General features: G+C 38.0%; 4 protein-coding genes across 6 annotated transcripts; 2 read left to right on the top strand and 2 right to left on the bottom strand.

Moving 5' to 3' along the window:
- The first annotated feature begins 2,478 nt into the window (after positions 1 to 2,478).
- LOC18054654 lies at positions 2,479 to 8,462 on the top strand. 2 transcript variants are annotated; one of them, XM_006453645.2, is made up of 10 exons: positions 2,479 to 2,675; positions 2,899 to 6,189; positions 6,303 to 6,496; positions 6,596 to 6,667; positions 6,759 to 6,911; positions 7,010 to 7,173; positions 7,290 to 7,437; positions 7,635 to 7,757; positions 7,864 to 7,951; positions 8,040 to 8,462. In XM_006453645.2, exons 2-10 carry the CDS (start codon positions 2,901 to 2,903, stop codon positions 8,249 to 8,251), a joined length of 4,443 nt encoding a protein of 1,480 aa, XP_006453708.1. In that variant the 5' UTR covers positions 2,479 to 2,675; positions 2,899 to 2,900; the 3' UTR covers positions 8,252 to 8,462. The 2 variants fall into 2 exon arrangements, with proteins under 2 accessions (XP_006453708.1, XP_024048165.1); XM_024192397.1 differs by having other exon boundaries at positions 2,780 to 6,189.
- Positions 8,463 to 8,867: 405 nt separating this feature from the next.
- LOC18054655 lies at positions 8,868 to 9,586 on the top strand. Its single transcript, XM_006453639.2, has one exon. The coding sequence runs from the start codon at positions 9,034 to 9,036 to the stop codon at positions 9,445 to 9,447; it is 414 nt and encodes a 137-aa protein (XP_006453702.1). The 5' UTR covers positions 8,868 to 9,033; the 3' UTR covers positions 9,448 to 9,586.
- Positions 9,587 to 9,730: 144 nt separating this feature from the next.
- LOC18054653 (homeobox protein knotted-1-like LET12) lies at positions 9,731 to 13,468 on the bottom strand. Of its 2 annotated transcripts, none has more exons than XM_006453641.2 (6): positions 12,951 to 13,468; positions 11,568 to 11,688; positions 10,796 to 10,989; positions 10,590 to 10,721; positions 10,365 to 10,501; positions 9,731 to 10,279 (listed from the first exon to the last, which is right to left on the bottom strand). In XM_006453641.2, exons 1-6 carry the CDS (start codon positions 13,362 to 13,364, stop codon positions 10,243 to 10,245), a joined length of 1,035 nt encoding a protein of 344 aa, XP_006453704.1. In that variant the 5' UTR covers positions 13,365 to 13,468; the 3' UTR covers positions 9,731 to 10,242. The 2 variants fall into 2 exon arrangements, with proteins under 2 accessions (XP_006453704.1, XP_024033285.1); XM_024177517.1 differs by having other exon boundaries at positions 9,731 to 10,271.
- Positions 13,469 to 14,915: 1,447 nt separating this feature from the next.
- Positions 14,916 to 17,887, bottom strand: LOC18054652 (peptidyl-prolyl cis-trans isomerase CYP28, chloroplastic). Its single transcript, XM_006453638.2, has 2 exons — positions 17,040 to 17,887; positions 14,916 to 15,924 (listed from the first exon to the last, which is right to left on the bottom strand). Exons 1-2 carry the CDS (start codon positions 17,734 to 17,736, stop codon positions 15,701 to 15,703), a joined length of 921 nt encoding a protein of 306 aa, XP_006453701.1. The 5' UTR covers positions 17,737 to 17,887; the 3' UTR covers positions 14,916 to 15,700.
- Positions 17,888 to 20,679: the final 2,792 nt, after the last annotated feature.

The following is a 20,679-nucleotide window of genomic DNA, read 5'->3' as shown; positions in this document are numbered from 1 at the left end:
TTGAGTTTACTTACCGATATTTATTTTGCTATAAATACACTTGTTATATATGTTACATGTAGAGCTGGCAAAATTTAATATGTTTTGGTTACTCGACACGAATACGACATAATATGTAGTTATGAATTATCAAATTTGATACGATTATTAAATAGGTTGGGTTTGGATTGACAATATTTTTTTTCCGTGTCAAGTTAGGATTAATGTTCTTGACCCATTTACCTTACCAATGACCAATGACACGATTATACTTTATATTTTAAATTAACGTTTAGCTTCTTACCATTAAAAACTCAAGTATTATAAATGATTCTCTCTTTTTTATTTTTTTAGAAGGATAGACATATACAAAATATTTTATTTATAAAAATTTATATAGATTTAAAATTTTAATAGTGTAAATGTGTAAAATGTTGGTACACATACATATTTTATGATATATATATATATATATATATATATATATATATGTATGTATGTATGTATGTATAAAACTTTAATAGAGTAATATATATTTTGGGGGGGGGGGGGGGGGGCGGAGGTGCGTGTATATATAACATTTGTTAAATACATAGATATTAAATGAGTCATTGAGAAATCCATTTATTTTTCATGTCGGGATTGAGTTTTAATATTTTGACACGATTATTAAATGGGTCGTGTTTGTGTCGACCTAAATTTGACACAATACGAACACGATCTGCTGCCTTATTTTGCTAGCTCTAGTTACATGTTTAATGGTCTTTTGATCGATATTTTTTTTAATCAAACTCTAAATATCTTTATTTATTGTATTTTATCTACCTTATGATAAACAACGATATTATTGTGACTTCTTATTCACCTAATAGAAATATTTTAAATCAAAATAGAAAAGTCGAATCGAAACCTTTGCTATCTTTTTCCCACTCCTCACTTTTTGTGTTATAGATGTATTGTGAATATTTGACACCTTCTAACAAACAATTGGACAAGCAATCTACCTAGTCTTATCTTTAAAGTGCTTCCATGAAGGCACTACTAATTAATTATATAACCTAAAAAATTGCGTTAATTTTCCAATTAGTTTACTACAAAGGACTTGACTCTAATGTTAACCTTATCTACACTTTTCTTTGCTTTCCCATTTCTCCTTTTCTCATCTACTTCGTTGCAATTTCCTATCTATGCTTTGTCCACACTTGCTACCACTTAAGTTATGAACAAAGCTACACCTAGGCCAACGACGTACCAATTTGCTGGTGTAAAAATTAATTCAAAGGGTAAAATAACAACGACCAATGCCTTGATTTATGGTTTTAGTTATGTCCAGCACAACAAAGCACATAATAGATGGAGACGACAGCAACTTGTAGAGCACTAAGAAGAACCAGAAAGGGAAAACATTAATAAGTTATTATTTAGTTTAATTCGTTGCGTTTACAAGATGGGGCTTGTAGAAATCTTAAAGTCCTAATCATAATTGTAATAATAAGAGGATTATCATCATTGTATACTTTTTATAGCAACTAATTTCCTTGTACCATTCAAAAAGTTTTTTTTTTTTTTCCGTAGAAATTAATATACAACCACAACAACATCTAAGAGTTTATATGTGTGTGTGTGTGTCAATGACTAAGCAAAATTGTAGTACTAGGATGGATGAATATTATATATATAATCAACATACTTACAAACACATTAAACTTAATATTAAAAACAAATAGTGATTGTATCATATTAGGAAAAGTATCATTTGAAGGTTATGGTATGACACCTTTTTTCCCCCCTTCTAATGAGGTGAATAAATTTAAAATGTTTCTTCCTTTTTTTTTGTGGTTTTGTGCATTTTTGTGTGCAAATAACATTTGCTTTTTTTTTTAATAAAAATAAAATAAAATTAACAAGGAATCATACGTTTGATTGCACATGGACTTCCGTCATTTTTGTTTTCACTTATTTTGATTTCTTTCCTTGTTTGTGGAATATTTGATTTGGCCTATTTTAAACATTTAGCATATTTAAATAATTGGTGACGCTTTAAGATATAAACTTTAATTATATCGCAACTTTATAAGCATATATCATTCCTCTATTTAAATATATCCTCATTAGTATTTAGTAGTTAAGAAAAAGATACTTATTTTCATTAAAGATTTACTTTCGTGAGATATATAGCTTGAGTCTTTATAGACACTTTTTTAGGAAAAAAAAATATTTTTATATTCCAAATCATAATCACAGCAAAGTAATGAATAAATGAGATCTAATAACATATCATTCAAGACATAAATTTTAGAAGCAAATCAACAGAGATGAGATTCTTAAATCAAATAACAAAAGGAGTTGAATGTCACTTTCAAACACAAACACGGAGGCATAAAAATTTGCGTGAAACGCCCCACGTGGCTTCGCGCCCTGTCTCTCTCAGTCTCAGAATCCATTCATTCCTTAAATAGTAAGAAAATTAAAAAATCGAAAGCCAAAACAGAACAAAAGCATAATTCAATTCCCCATTTTTCCCCGTTAAATCCAAACATAAATATTATTAAAATAAAGTTAAAAATAAAATACGTTTGGGAGAGAGAATCTAGTGTGTGGGAGATTTAGTGGAGCCCAGATTCTTCACCGCCCAAAGCCCTGATTCAAGCTTCAAACTGCACCGACTCCATCTCTCTATATCGCTGTCAAATCAGGTATTCATCTCTTTCTTCAATCGCTTTTATTTGCTTTTTTTTTTTTAGTTTCGTTTAATCTGGTAGGGTTTTATCAGCTCATTAGTTTACTTGTTTTAATTCAGCATTTTAACAGTAGCCCATCACTTTGGAATGAAAATAATAAATGCCCAGAAGCGAAAAATATCAACTTTGTGTCCCTTAGATTGATTTTCACTCAGGTAGTGAAACTTCCTTATTGTAGATATGGCATTTGATCAAAACTCAGGACCAGCAGATCTAAGACCGTTAAATGTAGCTAGAAGTACAGCCGAAGAGCCCCCCATTGCAGTGGCAACGACAGCCAATCAAGGGTCGTTCACCAATGTTAATCGGGAGTCTGGTAGCCCTGGGTCGGTACCAGTTTTTTATCCGGCAACGGTTCCTGATGCCAGGTTCGTGGGTTTAGGGTATGGCAATACAGTGACAGCTGCGCCAGGGGTTGCCGCCAACACTTGGGGATCCCATGTGCCTGTTTTGACACCCGTTGGGCATGCAGGTGTAAACCAGGTTGTGGGATACAGTTGTAATCCCAATTTGGGGAACATGGTTGTTGCCAATGCTGTTGATCAGACGAATAGCGACATGGGGCCTGGGTTTGTTTATGCTCACAATTTGGGGAATAGGGTTAGTGGTGGCAATGGGAGTGATTATTTGACTAGTAACAATGAATTGGCTTTGGGGCATGGTTTAAATCCCAATTTGGGGAGTAGGGGTAGTAGCAGTGCTGCTGATCAGGCTAGTGATGAAGGTGGAGATGATTCAGCATCAGGGAAGAAAGTAAAGTTCCTGTGTAGCTTTGGGGGCAAAATTTTGCCTAGACCAAGTGATGGTATGTTGAGATATGTGGGAGGGCAAACAAGGATTATTAGTGTGAGGAGAGATGTGAACTTTAACGAACTGATGCAAAAGATGACAGATACTTATGGCCAACCTGTGGTTCTCAAGTACCAGCTTCCAGATGAGGATCTTGATGCATTGGTTTCAGTTTCATGTCCTGATGATCTTGATAACATGATGGAGGAGTATGAAAAGTTGGTTGAGAGGTCTACAGATGGATCAGCTAAACTACGGGTTTTTTTGTTTTCTGCTTCTGAACTTGATACTTCTGGGGTTGTGCAATTTGGGGACATACATGATAGTGGGCAGAGATATGTGGAAGCAGTGAATGGGGTTACAGAGGGCGGGGTCGGTGGTGGTATCACGAGGAAGGAAAGTATAGCAAGCCAGACTTCAACTCAGAATTCTGATTTTAGTGGATCTGAGGCTGTTGATGGTTTATATGGTCAAGGGGATGCTAATGGGCCTCCATGTACCAGCAATTTATCACCAAGGGGAAATTCTGGTACTTCTCATGAAATGGCTACAAAAATGGTGTGTGCGGATCCCAACCCTGCTATTTATGCAGATGCTTCTGCTATTTCATTGGGCATACCAGTTATGAAGTCCAGCCCTTACGCTTTATCTTGTCAGCCTGAGGTAGACCCAGAGAGGGCAGCACCCCTTACCATAGCACGGCAGCAAATAGGGGTTGATCTGCATCAACGTGGAGGGGATATTTCACCACCTGGACCTTATATGCAGGCTTATATGGATCCTTGCCAAGAAGCAATAAACCGTGCTGATTATCTGCATCTTCCTTCACAGATGGGGTTTCCAAGTCAACTGGTGGGCCATGCTGCACCTGTACTTAATCAACAGCAGCGTGGCGATAATGCTGCTGGTTTCACCTCTCAGCAGTTTCTTCGTGCCATGCATATGACAATGGCTCCTTCATCTTCTCATGTTGGTATAAGACCAAGTATGGTTCAGCCTTTGATGCAACCACAACAAATCCGTTTGGAGCAGTGTCCTGATGAGAGCACATATGGGACAAGAGTTGTTCAGTTTCCTGTTGACCAGAGCTACAATGTATATCCTTCCCAGTTTCCGTCTGCAGTAGTTGGAGGAGCTTATGCTTGGCCTCAAGTTACTCCAACGGAGCACGTTCTCATCTCAGACGGTGCAGTGCCTCATCAACACATAATTATTTCTCAGAAGATCCCAAAGTTGGATGATTGTCATATGTGTCAAAAAGCATTACCTCATGTACATTCAGATCCTTTGGCACGGGACCAAAGAGACAGTGGTGGAAGCTCTGTATCTGATTCAAATTCAGTTTATCATAGTCTTCCTCTTGAAGATGTAACGAGAACTCAACCGGTAAACAGGGTGATGGTGACTGGAGCATTGGGGGAAGGTATTGCTGAACAGGGAACTGGGCCTCAAACGAGAGTCTTTAGTCATGTAGATCATAAGATTGGAGTGCCTCAATTGGAGACAATCGGATTCTCTCAGAATGTGGAGACACAGAGTGAAAATGATCGAAAATTCCAGAAAATTGAACATTCTGATCATCCCACGGTTCCAGTAACCCACGGTGCGACGGGTTTGGCTGGCGATATACAACCATCTTTTGGTGTGTTCATGGGTGCTGTTTCGCAGACTTCCCAAGAAGATGCTGTCCAGCAACAGTCGTTGTCACCACAATATCAGGACAACCAGCAGGCCTTACTTGGCAAACATGTAGCTAGTGATGTTCCTCACGTGGGCCTTGTTCATGTAAAATCTTCAGAGTGCCTGGTTCATGAACATCCCAAAGAAACTGCTGGTAAGCTTCCTGCTGTTGTCTCCAAAGACAATACTGTAAACCCCTGCACATCATCTGAACATCTGAGACCAATTGGTGGGATAATGGAAGGTCTCCGGTTATGCCCCACTGAATTTAATGTAAACAATGAACAGAATAAGTTACCTGTTGATCGTTTTAGAAAGGAAGACATTATGGATAGCAGACCCCAGCATTTAGGTGGAAAGGAGGTGCCTCTAGATAATACATTTAGCCAACCCTCAATGGTTCTTGACACAAGTCAGATGAGAACAACTGAAGTGCTGCCTTGTTCTAAAACAGAAGTTTTATACATGAATAATCCTCGGCTCTTGGAATCTTATGAAGCGGCAAACCCTCCCATTTATCAACTGTCAAATACTGGAGTCCAGCACTTGGCTGGTGAAGTTCGTTATGGCAACCCTTCATTCTCAGCTGCTGAGTCAGCCCATTTAGCTGATAGATCCCTGCCTGCTACTGATTGGAAGGATGAAGTCTCTCACCTGCGGCCAAAGATTGTCCTTAGTGAGGCTGAAGCTGTCCCTGCAAATGTTAGCACCTCATCTTTATCACCATCTGGCAGGGTTGGGGATGTTCAGGATTCCTCAAACTCACTGTTCAGCAACCAGGATCCTTGGAACTTTCGGCCAGATACTCATTTTCCTCCGCCTAGACCAAACAAACTTATAACAAAAAAGGAAGGCTTTCTTCCTAGGGATCCTTTCAATGAGAACCGTTTAGACAATGTTGGGGAGTTGGTCACAGATGCACAATTGGAGAAAGCCATCTACCAGCCATTGAGTGATGCAAACAAGGACTTCAATTTAGAACATACAAGCTCCCAACAAGGTCTGAAAATTTCTAGAGTATGTTTGCTCTTTTGCATGGGTGTGTTTGTTTACTAGTGAATGATATATATTTTTCTGGAATGGTAACTCATTCTATTTGGTATTATCTTAAAGGCTCGGTGGAGGAACTCATCAAGCAAGAACTGCAGGCTGTTGCTGAGGGTGTAGCTGCTTCTGTTTTTCAGTCAGCTACACATTCTAATCCAGAGTCATCAGGGCAAGGGATAGATGAATCTGGACATGGAACCAATCATGAGAGAGAAGCTCAGGATGGTGATGTAGAAAGGCAGCACAAAGCCAAACTTGAGGTGCTAAATTTACTTTTCCATGGAATTGTGTTGAGTTGTCTACTGATCATTTATCCACTGTTTCTTAGAACCATCTTTTGTTTTATTCTTTTAACTCAGGGTTTCAAGAGCAACATAACAGAGATGGTTAATGTTGGCTTTCCTGTTTCAGATGGCATTGGTCGCTTGCAGGTTGAAGATTTGGCACCGATCAATTTTTTAGTTTATATGATTGTTCCATGCCATTGGCCTTCAATTTAGCCATATTTTTTTCACTTGACAGATTATAAAGAATAGTCACCTAGAAGAGCTGCGGGAATTGGGTTCAGGAACCTTCGGTACTGTTTACCATGGGAAGTGGAGGGGTTCTGACGTTGCAATAAAACGGATCAATGATAGATGTTTCACTGGAAAACCTTCAGAACAAGAACGCATGGTTTGTGGTGTTTCATTCTACTTTACAAGCACCAAATAAATTTATATTACTTCTGGTTTATGATATTACTTGCTGAAAGTTAATTTTCATTCCATCAGATAGATGACTTCTGGAATGAAGCCATTAAGCTCGCAGATTTGCACCATCCAAATGTGGTGGCTTTCTACGGTGTTGTGCTTGATGGTCCTGGAGGTTCTGTGGCAACAGTAACAGAGTATATGGTTAATGGTTCTCTAAGAAATGCTTTGCAAAAGAATGAGAGGTATGATACCCATTTTGGACTTATCTGGTTTTTCTTTTTATGTATTCTCTTGTCCCTTGGTAAGTATAGCTGTTTGTAAGTTTTCATGCATGCAAATTTTTCATGCTTCTCACCAGGAATCTCGATAAGCGTAAGCGTCTCTTGATTGCCATGGATGTGGCCTTTGGAATGGAGTACTTGCATGGAAAGAACATAGTGCACTTTGATTTAAAAAGTGACAATTTACTTGTTAATCTTCGAGATCCTCACCGCCCAATATGCAAGGTTAGTGAACGGGCTTGCAATCTTGTTTTGGTGAATTTTGTATGGAGAATATCTTGGAATTTCTTTGATTACTTGTTCAATTTTCTATCAATAAACATTTTTAATTGTTATCGTCCTTAGAAGTTACATGCGTTTTGTAATTTGTTCCGGTTCCATGCTTCTGGAAGAGTTCTAGTTCATAGTTCTTGTGGTACTAGGTTGGTGATTTGGGCCTGTCTAAGGTGAAATGTCAGACGCTGATCTCAGGCGGTGTACGAGGAACACTTCCATGGATGGCACCAGAGCTCCTGGATGGCAGCAGCAGCCTAGTCTCAGAAAAGGTTTGTGCTTCTTTGTGTATTCCTAGGTTGTCCTCTGATGCTATTGTCTGTTGATTCATTCTCCTGAAAACTTGAGATTTGTCTTTCAAAATGTCTTGCTCTCTAGGTCGATGTTTTCTCCTTTGGCATTGTGTTGTGGGAACTTCTTACTGGAGATGAACCATATGCAGATTTGCACTATGGAGCTATTATTGGTGACTTTTGAACCTCATCTCTTATTGTTTCTCTACTTCGATGAATTTGGATTTCCTTTTCTGACCGTTGACTTGAAATACTAATCAGGTGGTATTGTGAGCAATACATTGCGGCCACCAGTGCCGGAATCTTGTGACCTGGAGTGGAGATCAATGATGGAGAGATGCTGGTCAGCAGAACCATCAGAGAGACCAAGCTTCACTGAGATTGCAAACGAGTTGCGGTCAATGGCAGCCAAAATTCCTCCCAAAGGACAAAACCCAGCACAGCCATATTCCCAACCCCAAGTTCATAAATAATTTCCGTCTATTTGTTTCCTCTAAGCTCAGTATCTTTTTCTGATTAGCTTTGAACAGTTTGTGGAATCTTTTGCCGACTATAGTAAATGTGATATAGGAATTATTTTTTCTTCTCTTGTTGTCAATGGATGGACGGAAGATAGAGGTGTGATTAGAATGAATGTATTTGCTATTATATTTTAACTTGATGAAATGAAAGGAATTTTTTGAAGATGCAAAATTTTCACCCCCCAATTGCATGATTGTCAACTCTGTTCGTTAGCCATTGTTCTTGTGCTTGTTAATGATGAGCGGTGGGATCGGCCAAGAATTGTATGACTTGGGTCACGGTTGCTGATTTCAAATGTTTTGACGGAGTCAAATCACATTGTTCCAACTTCCAAGTAACCTCGACTCTTGAGTTCATCAAACGTGGTTTTGGTCCAATTTACACTTATGCATAAGATGCCGCCGCGTTAATAATAAATATATGCAATTGGTCAATTTCAAAGTGTGAGTGCCAGCCAACCACCGAATCAATCAATGTGCATGTGAAATACAATTTGCATTTGGATTTCGTCAGTCAACTTCTTCTTCTTCTTCTTCTTCTTCTAGACTTAAACAACACCAAAGCAGACAAACGCGGTCTTGGTTTTGACATCTTAACTATCTAAAGAAACCTCAATTTCTGTGACGTTTCCTTTTCCTCATCATCTTCCTTCCTTTATATATGACTTTTTATCTTCATTACAATCAATCAAATATCTCTGTCTCTCGATCTTTCTGTGTATATATATACACATATGGCCAACGTTCAGGAGAAAGTTTCATGCATGTCACCATTAAAGGAGAATGGACAAGAGGGAGAAGAAGACTTTGATGATGACTATGAAAACACCGTTTCCGAAAAAGGGTACGGCTGTGATTGTTTCGGGCTCTTCAGCTTCAAGACCAGGCGGCGAGGCAATGAATACAACAATCTGCTGCACGAAGGGCAGCACAGACTTGGAGAGCCATGGTGGAATGAGAAACTGAAGAAAGTTAAGGAGGTTTCTGAGTTATGCGCAGGGCCTAAATGGAAGAATTTCATTAGAAAGACGGGCAGATTTTTCAGTTTTAAGAGAAACAAACACAACAATTTCCAATATGATCCTCAGAGCTACGCTCTCAACTTTGACGGTGGTTTTGACAGAGACGCTGATGGTTTTGCTTCATGATTTGATGCTATTTTGTGTAGATAAAAAAATCATGACTTGCGTTGGGCTACGAATATGATGATCGTAAAATCGTAACATAGAACTGGCCAGCCAGTATTGTTGATTAATGGCGATATGTCATGTATCTCTTAGTTGTTCATCCACCATCTTACATATATATTCAATTACACGTGTAAAGAAAGTTGATTTGCATGTTGGCACTTATTTTTCATATGTTCTGTATGGTACATCAATTAGCATATAACTGTTGCACGCATCTTACAAATAGCAGGAATACAAACAGTGGATAAACATACCATACAACTTCATTCTCAACTTATGAATGGTTTAACAGACCTCTCTCTCTATACCATGTATCTTTAGGCAAGCATCATAGTAGTAATAATAGCAAGTCACATTAGTGGGAAACAGATTGACTCACATATAGAACCCTTTAACTTATAGACATTAACTACTCGCAAATATGTTCTTAACTGGAGGCAAATATTGATATGGTGCACGCAAGCTATATGAAGGGTATTTTTCCCATCTCTAATGCTTGAAATTTGAACCTTTAAAATGAGAAAAGGCTTGAAACGATTGGATTTGGGTTGGTGCAGTTGTATGAGTTGAATAGCAGCCTCGTTTAGCAGACTAAGGTTTCTTGTACGTGCTCGATAAAGATACCCAAATATTCTTCATGAATTGTATTTGAAGTTTCAAACTTCTTGTTTCAGTGGCCACAGAGAGTTGATCTGATACTTCTTCAACCAAAATTTGGAGAAGAGGCCAATACTTCTGTCCAACTGTTTCCACTTACATGAAATTTTCATTACTAGATTTACCTGCATTACTTCTTTCCCAAATTACATTAGGAAAAATTGTCATAATAAAATCTGATTCTGCAATGGGGACACCAAGATCAATTAACAGCCTACCTCTTGCGTTTGCTCTTTGAAGCAGTGGAAGATGAAGGGTTAGCATGCCAATTCCTTTTCCTTTGGTTTATAAACCAATTATTTATTTGCTTTAATTGCAAGCCCGTTTCCTGCACCAATCTTGCCTTGTCTTCCTCCTGCAACAACATTTAGAACCAAATAAGAGTTTAAGGTGCAGATGCTGTTGAATAAACTGATAGCTATACAGGAGTTTGTCCTACTTACAGTTGGATAAGGCCACTTAGCATGCGACAGCCACCAAGCTTTTAAAAGTGAGGTGGTGTCACCTGGCAATTTTCCAGCCCTTCTCTTACGCAGAATTTCTTCCCTAATGTCAACAATCTTCTCCTTGTAACCCTTAAAAGCAGAAAACACATCAGCTGCACAATCAATCGAGTCGTTTACCAATGAAGATGGTTTTGCACTCTCACCTGTTTCAGCTCATGCTTCAGTTCGTGCCTAACACGCTCCATCAAGGACCTCTCACTTTCAGTTGGAACAAGAGGACCAAATCCCATGCTATCGGGTCCATCCAGACTTCCATCAAAAAAGTTTGTGTCACTGTCTACCTGGTCTTCATCATCATCGGACATTGTTGCACCTGTGCCTTCACCAGGAGATACACCTGTAGTGCTCATCCATCATGGTTTAGTTCAGGTTGAGCCACTAATACAAGCAGATTGGAAAGTGATAAAAACGATTTTGAGAAAGAAGGGAAAACATAGATGAAATAAGATCTTCATTATTCCATTGGTTACTGTAAGTAGCCAAACCAAAGCTGATGGTCATAAAATTTCTATAAGCTATATTTGCAGGTTTTGCCAGTTGTTGAGTAATACTATTACTGGATGGAAACAAGAATCACCATGATCATAAAGCCAATTTATGCAACTTAAGGAACAATTATTTTAAACTTCACTACAGAAGAGTCAATAAGCACTACAAATACAATAGTGGCTTTACCACATAGATGAAACTTCTCATGCTCAAAAAGCACAAGTGTTTCTACAGATGTTTCTCTGAATTCTGATGATGCAATATGGTTCTTGAAATATGAATAGATTTGTGTTTTATGCACAACTTTGATTCTTCAGCTTCGCATATTCAGCATATTAACTATACAGTTCATTCAAGAAACCATTATCCCTCTTTTGAATTCTACTGCTTAGCCAACAACGCATATGTGTTGAGGGAAAAGATTACCAGTTAAGCTTTGTAAAGATTGCTCAAGATCCCAACATGCCATTACCGCTTCCATTGCATGAACCCGGACATGTTGTTGCAATTGTTCTTTAAAGGAATAGAGCAAAAGAACATAATGCGTCTACATCAGAAATGGAAGGGAAAAAATGGACTTTCAGATAAAAAAGAACAAAAATGATTTCACAGAAAATGTCTACATCAGAAGAAACATAAATATGGGGAAAAGGACGGATAATTGTTACATTATATTATAGAATTGAATTTTAAAAATTAGCTACTAAGATTGTAGTTAGCCTGTATAGTCATCTAATAAATTTTATAGTTGAGGCAAAGCAGGAATCACAATTGTTACAGTATGATACAGAAGGAATTTAGAGGATACCAAAAAGAGAAAAAAAAGATGGTTTACAACTCTCAGTCATGAAATAAAAAATCTCCAGAAATCAAGCATTTGATAAATAACTCCCAACTAGCCTAATGAACTTCCATCTTTAAATAAGATGGTGAACTAAACATTAGCTGGTTAAAACAATTTTCCCTGCAGAGAAAAGAGTACATACTTGAATATGCATTGTCTATTCGCAATTGATAAAGTAAATATATATAGTTAACTGTTGCCGTGAAAATGAACTGTTAAAATGCAAGATCACTAATAGTTTCTTTGGTAAACATGGGAATGGAGAAAGTAAAACAAATTGGTCCATTCATGGAAGAAAAAGTTCCGCTAGGTACACCGACGACCGTAACCCATCAAATAAGATGAGAAATTCGACAAGACAATCAGGAAAAAGATTCTCTAAAGCACTCCAAAAAAAAAAAAGGAAAAGGAAAAAGAAAAGAAAGAAAAACTCAATTATTAAGTGTACGCAACTGCATGATTCCGCTTATGATGCCACTACATGACACATTCTGATTCACTTCACTTACCACACCTCCCCAAGTAGTATCAACCTCCAATAAAAAACTCAACCACCCTTTCCACATCATTCTGTAATTTCATAAAAATAAATCCAAAACAGCTCCAAAAAACCATTATTCATTACATGTGAACTATTGATTTGAAAAATAAGCAGAGAAGGTTTCTGATAAAATCTACAAGACAATCATGGGTATGTGCTGATTTTGAAACCAATGGAATTACATGGAAGAAAACTGAAAATTTTCCTGATCGATCAAAACAACTAACAAAGCGTATAACCCACAAACCATACAAGCACTAGTAACAAAAGGGCTTTTTGCAAAGAAGCAGGGAACGATAAAGGACTTATATCTTTACTGCCCTATTACACACAAACACACACAAAAATAAAAAAAGGGGAAAAAAAGCTTCAATTTGTCAACTAGAATCAACAAGAAGAAGATGAAGAAGAAGAAGCAAAATACCATGAATTGATCGAGCTCTTTATCATCGAGCACGCGTCCATTGGCGACAGCGGAGTACTTAGCCAAGACATCCCGCGACCGAGACAACTGAGCATCAATCTTTGGCAACTGGTCAACTGGGGTGGCGATCCTTAAACAGGACACGTGTGCCGACAGCAGTTGCTCGTACAATGGGTGTCCCACTATCTCTGCTTTACATTTTACAGTCTCCCAATCCTCCGCTCTGCCGTTGTCGTTACTTGCACTGTTGTTCTTGTTGTTTTTTGGAGCTTCTTCTTCGTCGTCGTCGTCGTCGTCGTTGTTTTGGTGGTGATGGTGGCGGACGGCGTTGTTCAGCCAGGTTGGTGGTGGCGGGTTGGTCGACGTCGTCGGAAGGACGAGCCTTTGCATGTTTTGTTGGTCGTTATAAGCCATTTGTTGTTACCTACTTTCGTTTTTGCTTTTGCTCTTCACATGCAAGAGGCCAAGAGCTAAGAAGAAGGGGAAAAAAGGCACTTCAAATCAAACTAAATAAAGTTGAGAAGGAGATGGGTTTATTATCATAACTCTGGTCGGACGGTTAGAGGAATGCCACGTGGCAGATGTCATATCATTGGTAGAATGTATTACTACGTATTGAATTACTCGACTCGTAAAGATAAAAAAGACATTCACGGCTGGCTAGCTAGGCACGCACGCACGCACGCATGGCAAACGCAAAACTATTAACATCACAAGATTGCATTACTCATTTTAAAGGGCACTTAATGAACAAAATATTACTGTGGGGTCATTTTGTTAGTTCAGCAGCTTATATATGGTGCAAGCAAGCAAGATCTTTTTTTGTTTGTTTTTTTGAAAATTCTAATAATAAATTTCTTGCGTTAAATGAAGAAGAGGCTAAGGAAAATGGGTCGACTAACTCAACTACGAAATTATTAATAGACAATGATGAGATTTAATTGCAAGGCAAACATAACATTTAAGAAATAAAAGAGTGGATTAAAGCAGTTAAAAGCCAATGAAAAGTAAGTAGTGCTTGAGTTTGATTAACGACTGCACTAGGGTTAGGAAGTAGTTGTATTCCTGGTTCATCTTGTGAAAAAAGGGGGCAATAAACATTTCGTACTCATTAGCTGTAGCTGAGCTGCCTAATCGGATTAGCAAACCAAACAACAAGCTAACTCCGGAATCAGACAGACTTCCTTTTTTTTTGGTTTTTTTTTCATGTCTTCCACCGCACTGTGTGTTCGCTGTTCAGTTCACCACAAAGAGCAGCTGCAGCAGACATGATGCTGTAGCTTGGCTGACTTGACGATCGATCATTTCGTACAACGGATACGTGTCGATACCAGGTTTCATGGACCACTTCCAGTTAAGTTGTAGGGGGACCATTAATTATGGTTATGGGAGCACGCGCCGGAGCTCCACCCAGCCCAATGGAAATCTGACACGTCTATTGGGAGTCTTCTCTTTTTCTGAGGGGCGCCGGCGGCTGACACAGTTCACGCGCTCTTGTTTGTGGTCCCATCCTCGGGGGACCCACACAGCCACTCTTTTATTGGCTAGCTACCCTCCTCAAATCTGGACTTACACGTGTTGACCTTAGGTCGTTGGTCCCCCCCCCCCCCCCCTTCTCTTCTCCAATTTTTTACTACTAGTATTTTGGGGTATTAATTAATAGTTTGTTTGTTTGTTTGTTTTGTCAACATGAATAATAATAATAAATAATATGATCATCTATCTAGTCGGACAGTGGAAGCGGAAGTTCCTGTTTGGTGGTATTATTATTATTGATTATTATTATTGTTATTATAGTTTACACAGCATGAATGAAATGGCATGATAAAAAAGATTGAAAAATAGGTTTAAGTAAAAGTTTTTACACGAACACAATGCGAAAATTGAGAACATTGATTTGAATCTGATTATTTCATCATGAAGCATACGTAAATAAATAAATGATGCAGTGCAGGTGCGGTTGAAGAAGACTGAGAAATCTAAGGAAATCTTCGTCAGCACAGCTGAGCTACTGATTGAAGAAAGTACTGTATTTAGAACACGGGCGGCGAGTGCTTCTGGGTAATTAAAACGGGCCGTGCTATGCATGATTATCTATATATGGTATTGGTTGGTCCCCTCGGCTACTGGGGATATATTTATAGCCCACTAGCAACACCAGCTGGCAGCCTACCTTCTGCATTTTTATTTCACCTCTGCCTTTGGGCTGCCCCTTGTTTTACCTTTTAATCTTCTTGGGGATCTGTTTTCGAAGACAGTGGTCCCTTTCTATTGTCTTCTGTAACTGTAAGAGAGTCTGTAACCAAAGTAACCCAACCCCACAAAGCAATCCTGCGGCTGCTTGAGAGCTTAGAGTTTGAAACTTAGATTAGATAGAGCCATTAGCCATGGTCAGTGAGTGGTGCTTGAAATAGATATTTGAAAAATACTGTCCTGCACGTATTCGACAATGTACAAACAAGATTAAGGTAATTCAGAGGCTTTGACAAGGTCAGTCCAATTCGGCCTGGTCACTTGTGGGAGGCCTTTGGGGTCCTACTATTCTATCGAGCCCAGCTATGTTTGTTTTTGGGTCTAGACGGCCTCCAATCCATTGTCAATAGATCATTTTGAGGCCTTTTAGCTTTTAAAAGCTTTTTGATTAATTTGTCATTGACCAACAAACTCTTTTCCTTTCCTCCTGCAGCTGGAGTTCAATTAAAATAATCCAACACAGAATTGAAGAACTAATAGTTCCGTGTTGATAATGATTAAGGGAGAGTGGGAGAAAGGGAAGGCTTTGTTGTGGCATTGGGCTTGAGCTTGAGCTCACCGCAGTCGCTGATATAAACGGTTTTAAGAGGCCTATTCCAAATTGCGCGAGCTGTGTCTGCTCTTTTGTCCCCAATAAACGCGGCAAGCTCGTTGTACTTCTGAATTCTTTCAGATGGCTTGTATGTTGGTATCGAAGCAATGGCAGCCACCACATCCAACCCTGAAACGAAATTTCAGCATATTAAGAATTCAGTAATTATTTAACCACAAGTTTTGGGTGAGTTAAAAATAAAAACTAAAGTTCGATCAAATCAGAGTGTATCAAATGCATGCCAGCTGATTTCAGTTCTTTGCAAAACATTCAACACGAATTGAGCTACTTCACAGACATATTAGTATTTGCCAATTCCCTGAGTGAAAGACAAATTAAAGGTCTCAGCTAATTTTTGGAAAAGTCCAGTTTATATATTATTAACTCCAAGGAAAACTAGCTAGTATAATACAGATGCGTGCTATGTACCTATTGTAACTAATGCATCATTTTTTAAAAAAATTATTTACCGCCCACTTGTTTTTTTTTTTTTAAATACACAAATATCCTTTTCGTTTTTAGCGCGCCACCTGAAGTTTGTCTTTTATTGCACTCGTCCATTTCCGTCTAAACGATATTAGAACATTGCCGACATTAGAGGAGTAAAATTGGTATTTCATTTGAATACCTAAAATTATGTTGTATTATGTTATTTTTTTATAAAAAAAAAGTAAAATGATGTCATTTAACGTGATTTGAAAATTAAAAAAGGAAAAAAGAAAAATGATGTTTAATTCAATTGAAAAAGAAAAAAAATAAATATAAATTTTTTAAATCTAGCGAGTAACAAAAACTATTTTTTTTTCCAATTTCTAGCATTTACCTTTGCGTTTAATTCTGTTGCTTGAAAAAACTTAAATCCAGCCAATTTATCTCTAATTTCTATTTATTTTGGGTTAAATTGTAAATTTCTTTCAAGGGTTAAAAAGATCAATTCATTAATATTTTGTTAAATCTACTAACTCAATTGAAAAAAAAATATTTGTGTATTTAAAAAAAAGATAAAACACATGGGTGGAGGTCGGTAATTTTCCTTTTTTTTATTATTATTTTTTCGTTTAGGGAGTTATGAATCTAGCTAGCTACCATACAAGTAAGTACATATAGAATTAGTTATGCTAGTAGTAATTGAAAATGCAAAAATAAATTTACGTATCTGGATAATTAATTAATGAAGAAGTTCAATCAATTCAATTAAAACAATTTAAGCAGAAAAGAGAAAAGAAGAAAAAAAAAATACTGACCTTGAAGAACAGTGCCAAAAACGATGTTTTTGTTATCCAACTGAGGGCAAGGACCGGGGCCCGTTGTGATCAAGAACTCAACATTCCTGTAATGAGGATCAAGCTTGACGTCGGGGTCATCATCATTCTCAGACAAGCACAAAGAAACAACACCACCTCTGGAATGCTTCAACAAGAAAGCGTTGGGTCGAAGAGTGTCAGTGTTAGGGGGCAAGAAGTCCAAGGGAGGATGAAGCTCCCCTAGTTTAGAGTCTCTGCGGCTGAGGCCTTGACGGCCGGCAAGAAAGAACTGACCGGGGAATATTTTGTGAACAAGGGTGTTCCTGTAGAGAGATCTAGATGAGCACATGGCTTTGAAGTTGGAGACGGTGATGGGGGCGAGGTGGCCGTAGAGGCCAATGATGAGGCGGCCCAAGGGAACAGGTGACGAGCAGAGGGTGGGGTCAGTACCTTCGGGGCGGAAGAAGGTGGGGCAGAGGGAAAAGTCCATGAAGATGCTGTCAGTGATGGTGGTGTCAGGTGTTGGCGCTGGTGGTGATGGAAGGGACAGTGCGGTACTAGTGGTGGATGAGAAGAACAGGAAAGTGCGGCGGGGGAAACTGATAGACGGTGGAGGAGATGAAGGGGTGGCCGCCATCATCATCGTCATCAAAGAATTCGAAGCCCGCACTGGACTGGATTGGAGGACATGGTTCATGGTCGGTGTTGGCTGGTGATCATCTGGTGGCGTGCGTTTGTTAATTTTGGTTGGGTTGAGAGTGAGAGGAGGTGCAAGTGCGAGTAATAGGGCCCTCTTCTTTTCAACGGCCCTCCTCAGCCTCAAAAGGAGTAAGTCCCTAATCCCATTCCTATTGGATAACTTGTACTCGTTCCCCAAGTCCCTTCCCTTATTTTAAAAATAATATACTATTTTTTTAAAGAAACAAACAAACTTCAATTAATTCAATTCAACTTGCAATCAACAATTAAAATTATCTATTTAATTAATTATGACCAAAAAAATAATTCTTACACCAAGTGTACATACATATAACCATTCAATGAAATCATGACATATATTATTCTAAGTAAATATGTTATGATTCCACATGCTGGTGTACATACCTAGCTATTCGTTACATATCGATCATGCAAAATATTCGCAAGGGAATGTATGCGAATACGTACAAGTATTACAATCAAGATTGTATTTCCTCACTCAACCGATATGATTACGAATAAATAATTAACAGAACTCTCGACGCATATGTAGCTATATAACAACAAATGATAACACACGCAATGTTTAGAGTTACTGAAAAATAGGAAACATAAGAAAAAAAAAACACACGCACACACACACACAGCTCCTAACCTGGCAGTATAAATCATCCCTCAAGTTTCTTGACATCTGGAGGTGGAATCAACTAATGAAATGGAACAGTGGTTCCATGATTGTTTTTTGGGAAAAGAAATATTTGTTTGATCATGACAATCGTGAGAAAAATAAGTAATAGAGCAAACATCTTTCAAGTTGTGCAGCGCACAGCCACAGTTGCGATGGTATGGCCTCCGCTGCACCTCACTTTCCCACGATGATATGCTTCCCGCAAACACATGTACACACCGCATGCGCAGCATCATCTTCAATTCGTTGCTGTGCGCTTTCGTGGCCTGCCTTTCTATTTATTAATTTTAATCTTAATTTATAATTAATCTCGTACGCACCCGTGTGTGAATGTGTTGAATGTTTTGCATATGCTTGCTTGTACAAGGGCCTTAGTATATATAGAGAAGAGTGTCGATGTTTAAGGGAGAAGCTTATTTGTTTTCTTATGGGGAATAATGTTGACTTAGTGCTCAAAACTGCAGCCCATTAAAGTTAAACTGTATCTCGAAATTCTTGTAGCAATAGTTACACAAGAAGTTAAGAGCGATTTTACCTAAGAATTGAATTAAAATCCACCAGCTTGGATTGGCTTGTTAATTAGTTCGTTATGGTTGGGTTCGGCTTGACTTCAAAATTTATTCCATATGTTTTAGTTAAGCATATATGGTTTGGTCCGAAAGAATGAATATATAATTCTTTTCTGACTACTTAATTACCCGTTTGAATGAATTTTTAACTAATGATTTGTTTCGTTATTGCTTTTGTTGAATTGAAGGTGTCTCTAGCTAGCATCATGATGAACATAATTAGTGTTGGAGGTAAAGTTAGTTTTTCTGGAATAATTTCTTATATGGGGTGTTCTCCAACATTGTCTTGAGTTGTTGTGTCTTGAACAAAGTCAGGAATCAAACTATAATCAATGCCAATAACATCTATGGAAATATCAACATATTTCTCTTGAAAGACAAAGTCCCTAACTGTATCTCCCCCCACAAACTCAAAATCCTCAAAGAACCGGACATTTCCCGACTCGAAAATCGACTTAGTTGTGTGATCATAAAATTTGTACTTTTGGATCATTCAAAGTATCTAATAAAATAGCAACTCATCGTCCTTCAGTCCAGTTTCTTCTCATTAGGCCTATAAAGTCTTACCTCAGTTGGACATCCCTAAATATGCAGATGCTTTAAACTAGGCTTCTTACCCATTCAATGCTCATAGGGGGTTTTAGTAGTCGCTTTAATTGGAATCCTATTAAGGATATATGCTGCAATCTTAAGTGCTTTTTCCCATAGTGATTCTGATAAGGTAAAATGATAAATCATACTTCTTACCATATCCTTAAGCATCATGTTTCATCTTTCAGCAGCACCATTCATAGTGGGCGAATTCAGCATAGTGTATTGTGGGACGATACCGTATTTCTCTAGGAATTTAGCAAACAGTCATGGACGTTATTCACCTAAACCATCATATCTACCATAATATTCACTATCACGAACAAATCTGACGCTTTTGATTCTTTTATTAAGTTTGTTCTCAACTTTAATCTTAAATTTTTTTAACATATCCAAGGACAGTGACTTTTCATGGAGGAGATATACGTAGGCATATCTAGAAAAATTATCTATGAACGTCATAAAATATTGTTGACCATTCCAAGCAGCTGCATGAAATGGCCCACATATGTTCGTATGTATGAGTTCTAAGACATTCAAAGTCTTGTCTGCAAAGTTGCGCACGTGGATGTGAATTTGATCATATAGTACCTACGTCATTTATTCTATTCCTACGTACTTTCTTATTTTTATGATCTTGGGCGTGGTCCCCTTAAACCCCGGAATCCGGAATTAGAATGAGTTTTCTACTTCTAGTTATTTTCGTAAGTTCCTGGGAGATTTTATTTCGAGTGTTATTCTACCGAAATAGATTAGATATTATTTATTTATTTATTTATTTTTACAGAGTAGCTTCTTTCTTTCTTTCTTTTTTGTATGGACATGTGGCATAATTTGGTGCCTCTCAAGGAGTATTGCACCTACACTACCATTTTTGCTTTATAATGTAACATCTTTGGCTAGGTACCACGTAAATTACATATAAAATATAGTAGTATCTGTCATTAGTATTATACCATCCTTAGTTTATCGAGGGAACTCGATCAAATAATCAGCATAAATGAAGGATTTGGAATTGATCATAAATTTTAAGAGGGTGATGAGACATAGAAATTGAGACTTGAAACTGGGAATTGGGGCGTGCATGGCTGTC

Source organism: Citrus clementina, unplaced genomic scaffold (assembly GCF_000493195.1).
Source record: "Citrus clementina cultivar Clemenules unplaced genomic scaffold, Citrus_clementina_v1.0 scaffold_1, whole genome shotgun sequence".
In the NCBI taxonomy this organism is placed as follows: Eukaryota; Viridiplantae; Streptophyta; class Magnoliopsida; order Sapindales; family Rutaceae; genus Citrus; species Citrus x clementina.
Note: the sequence above shows the minus strand (reverse complement) of the source record. Positions and strands in the feature narration are given on the sequence as shown.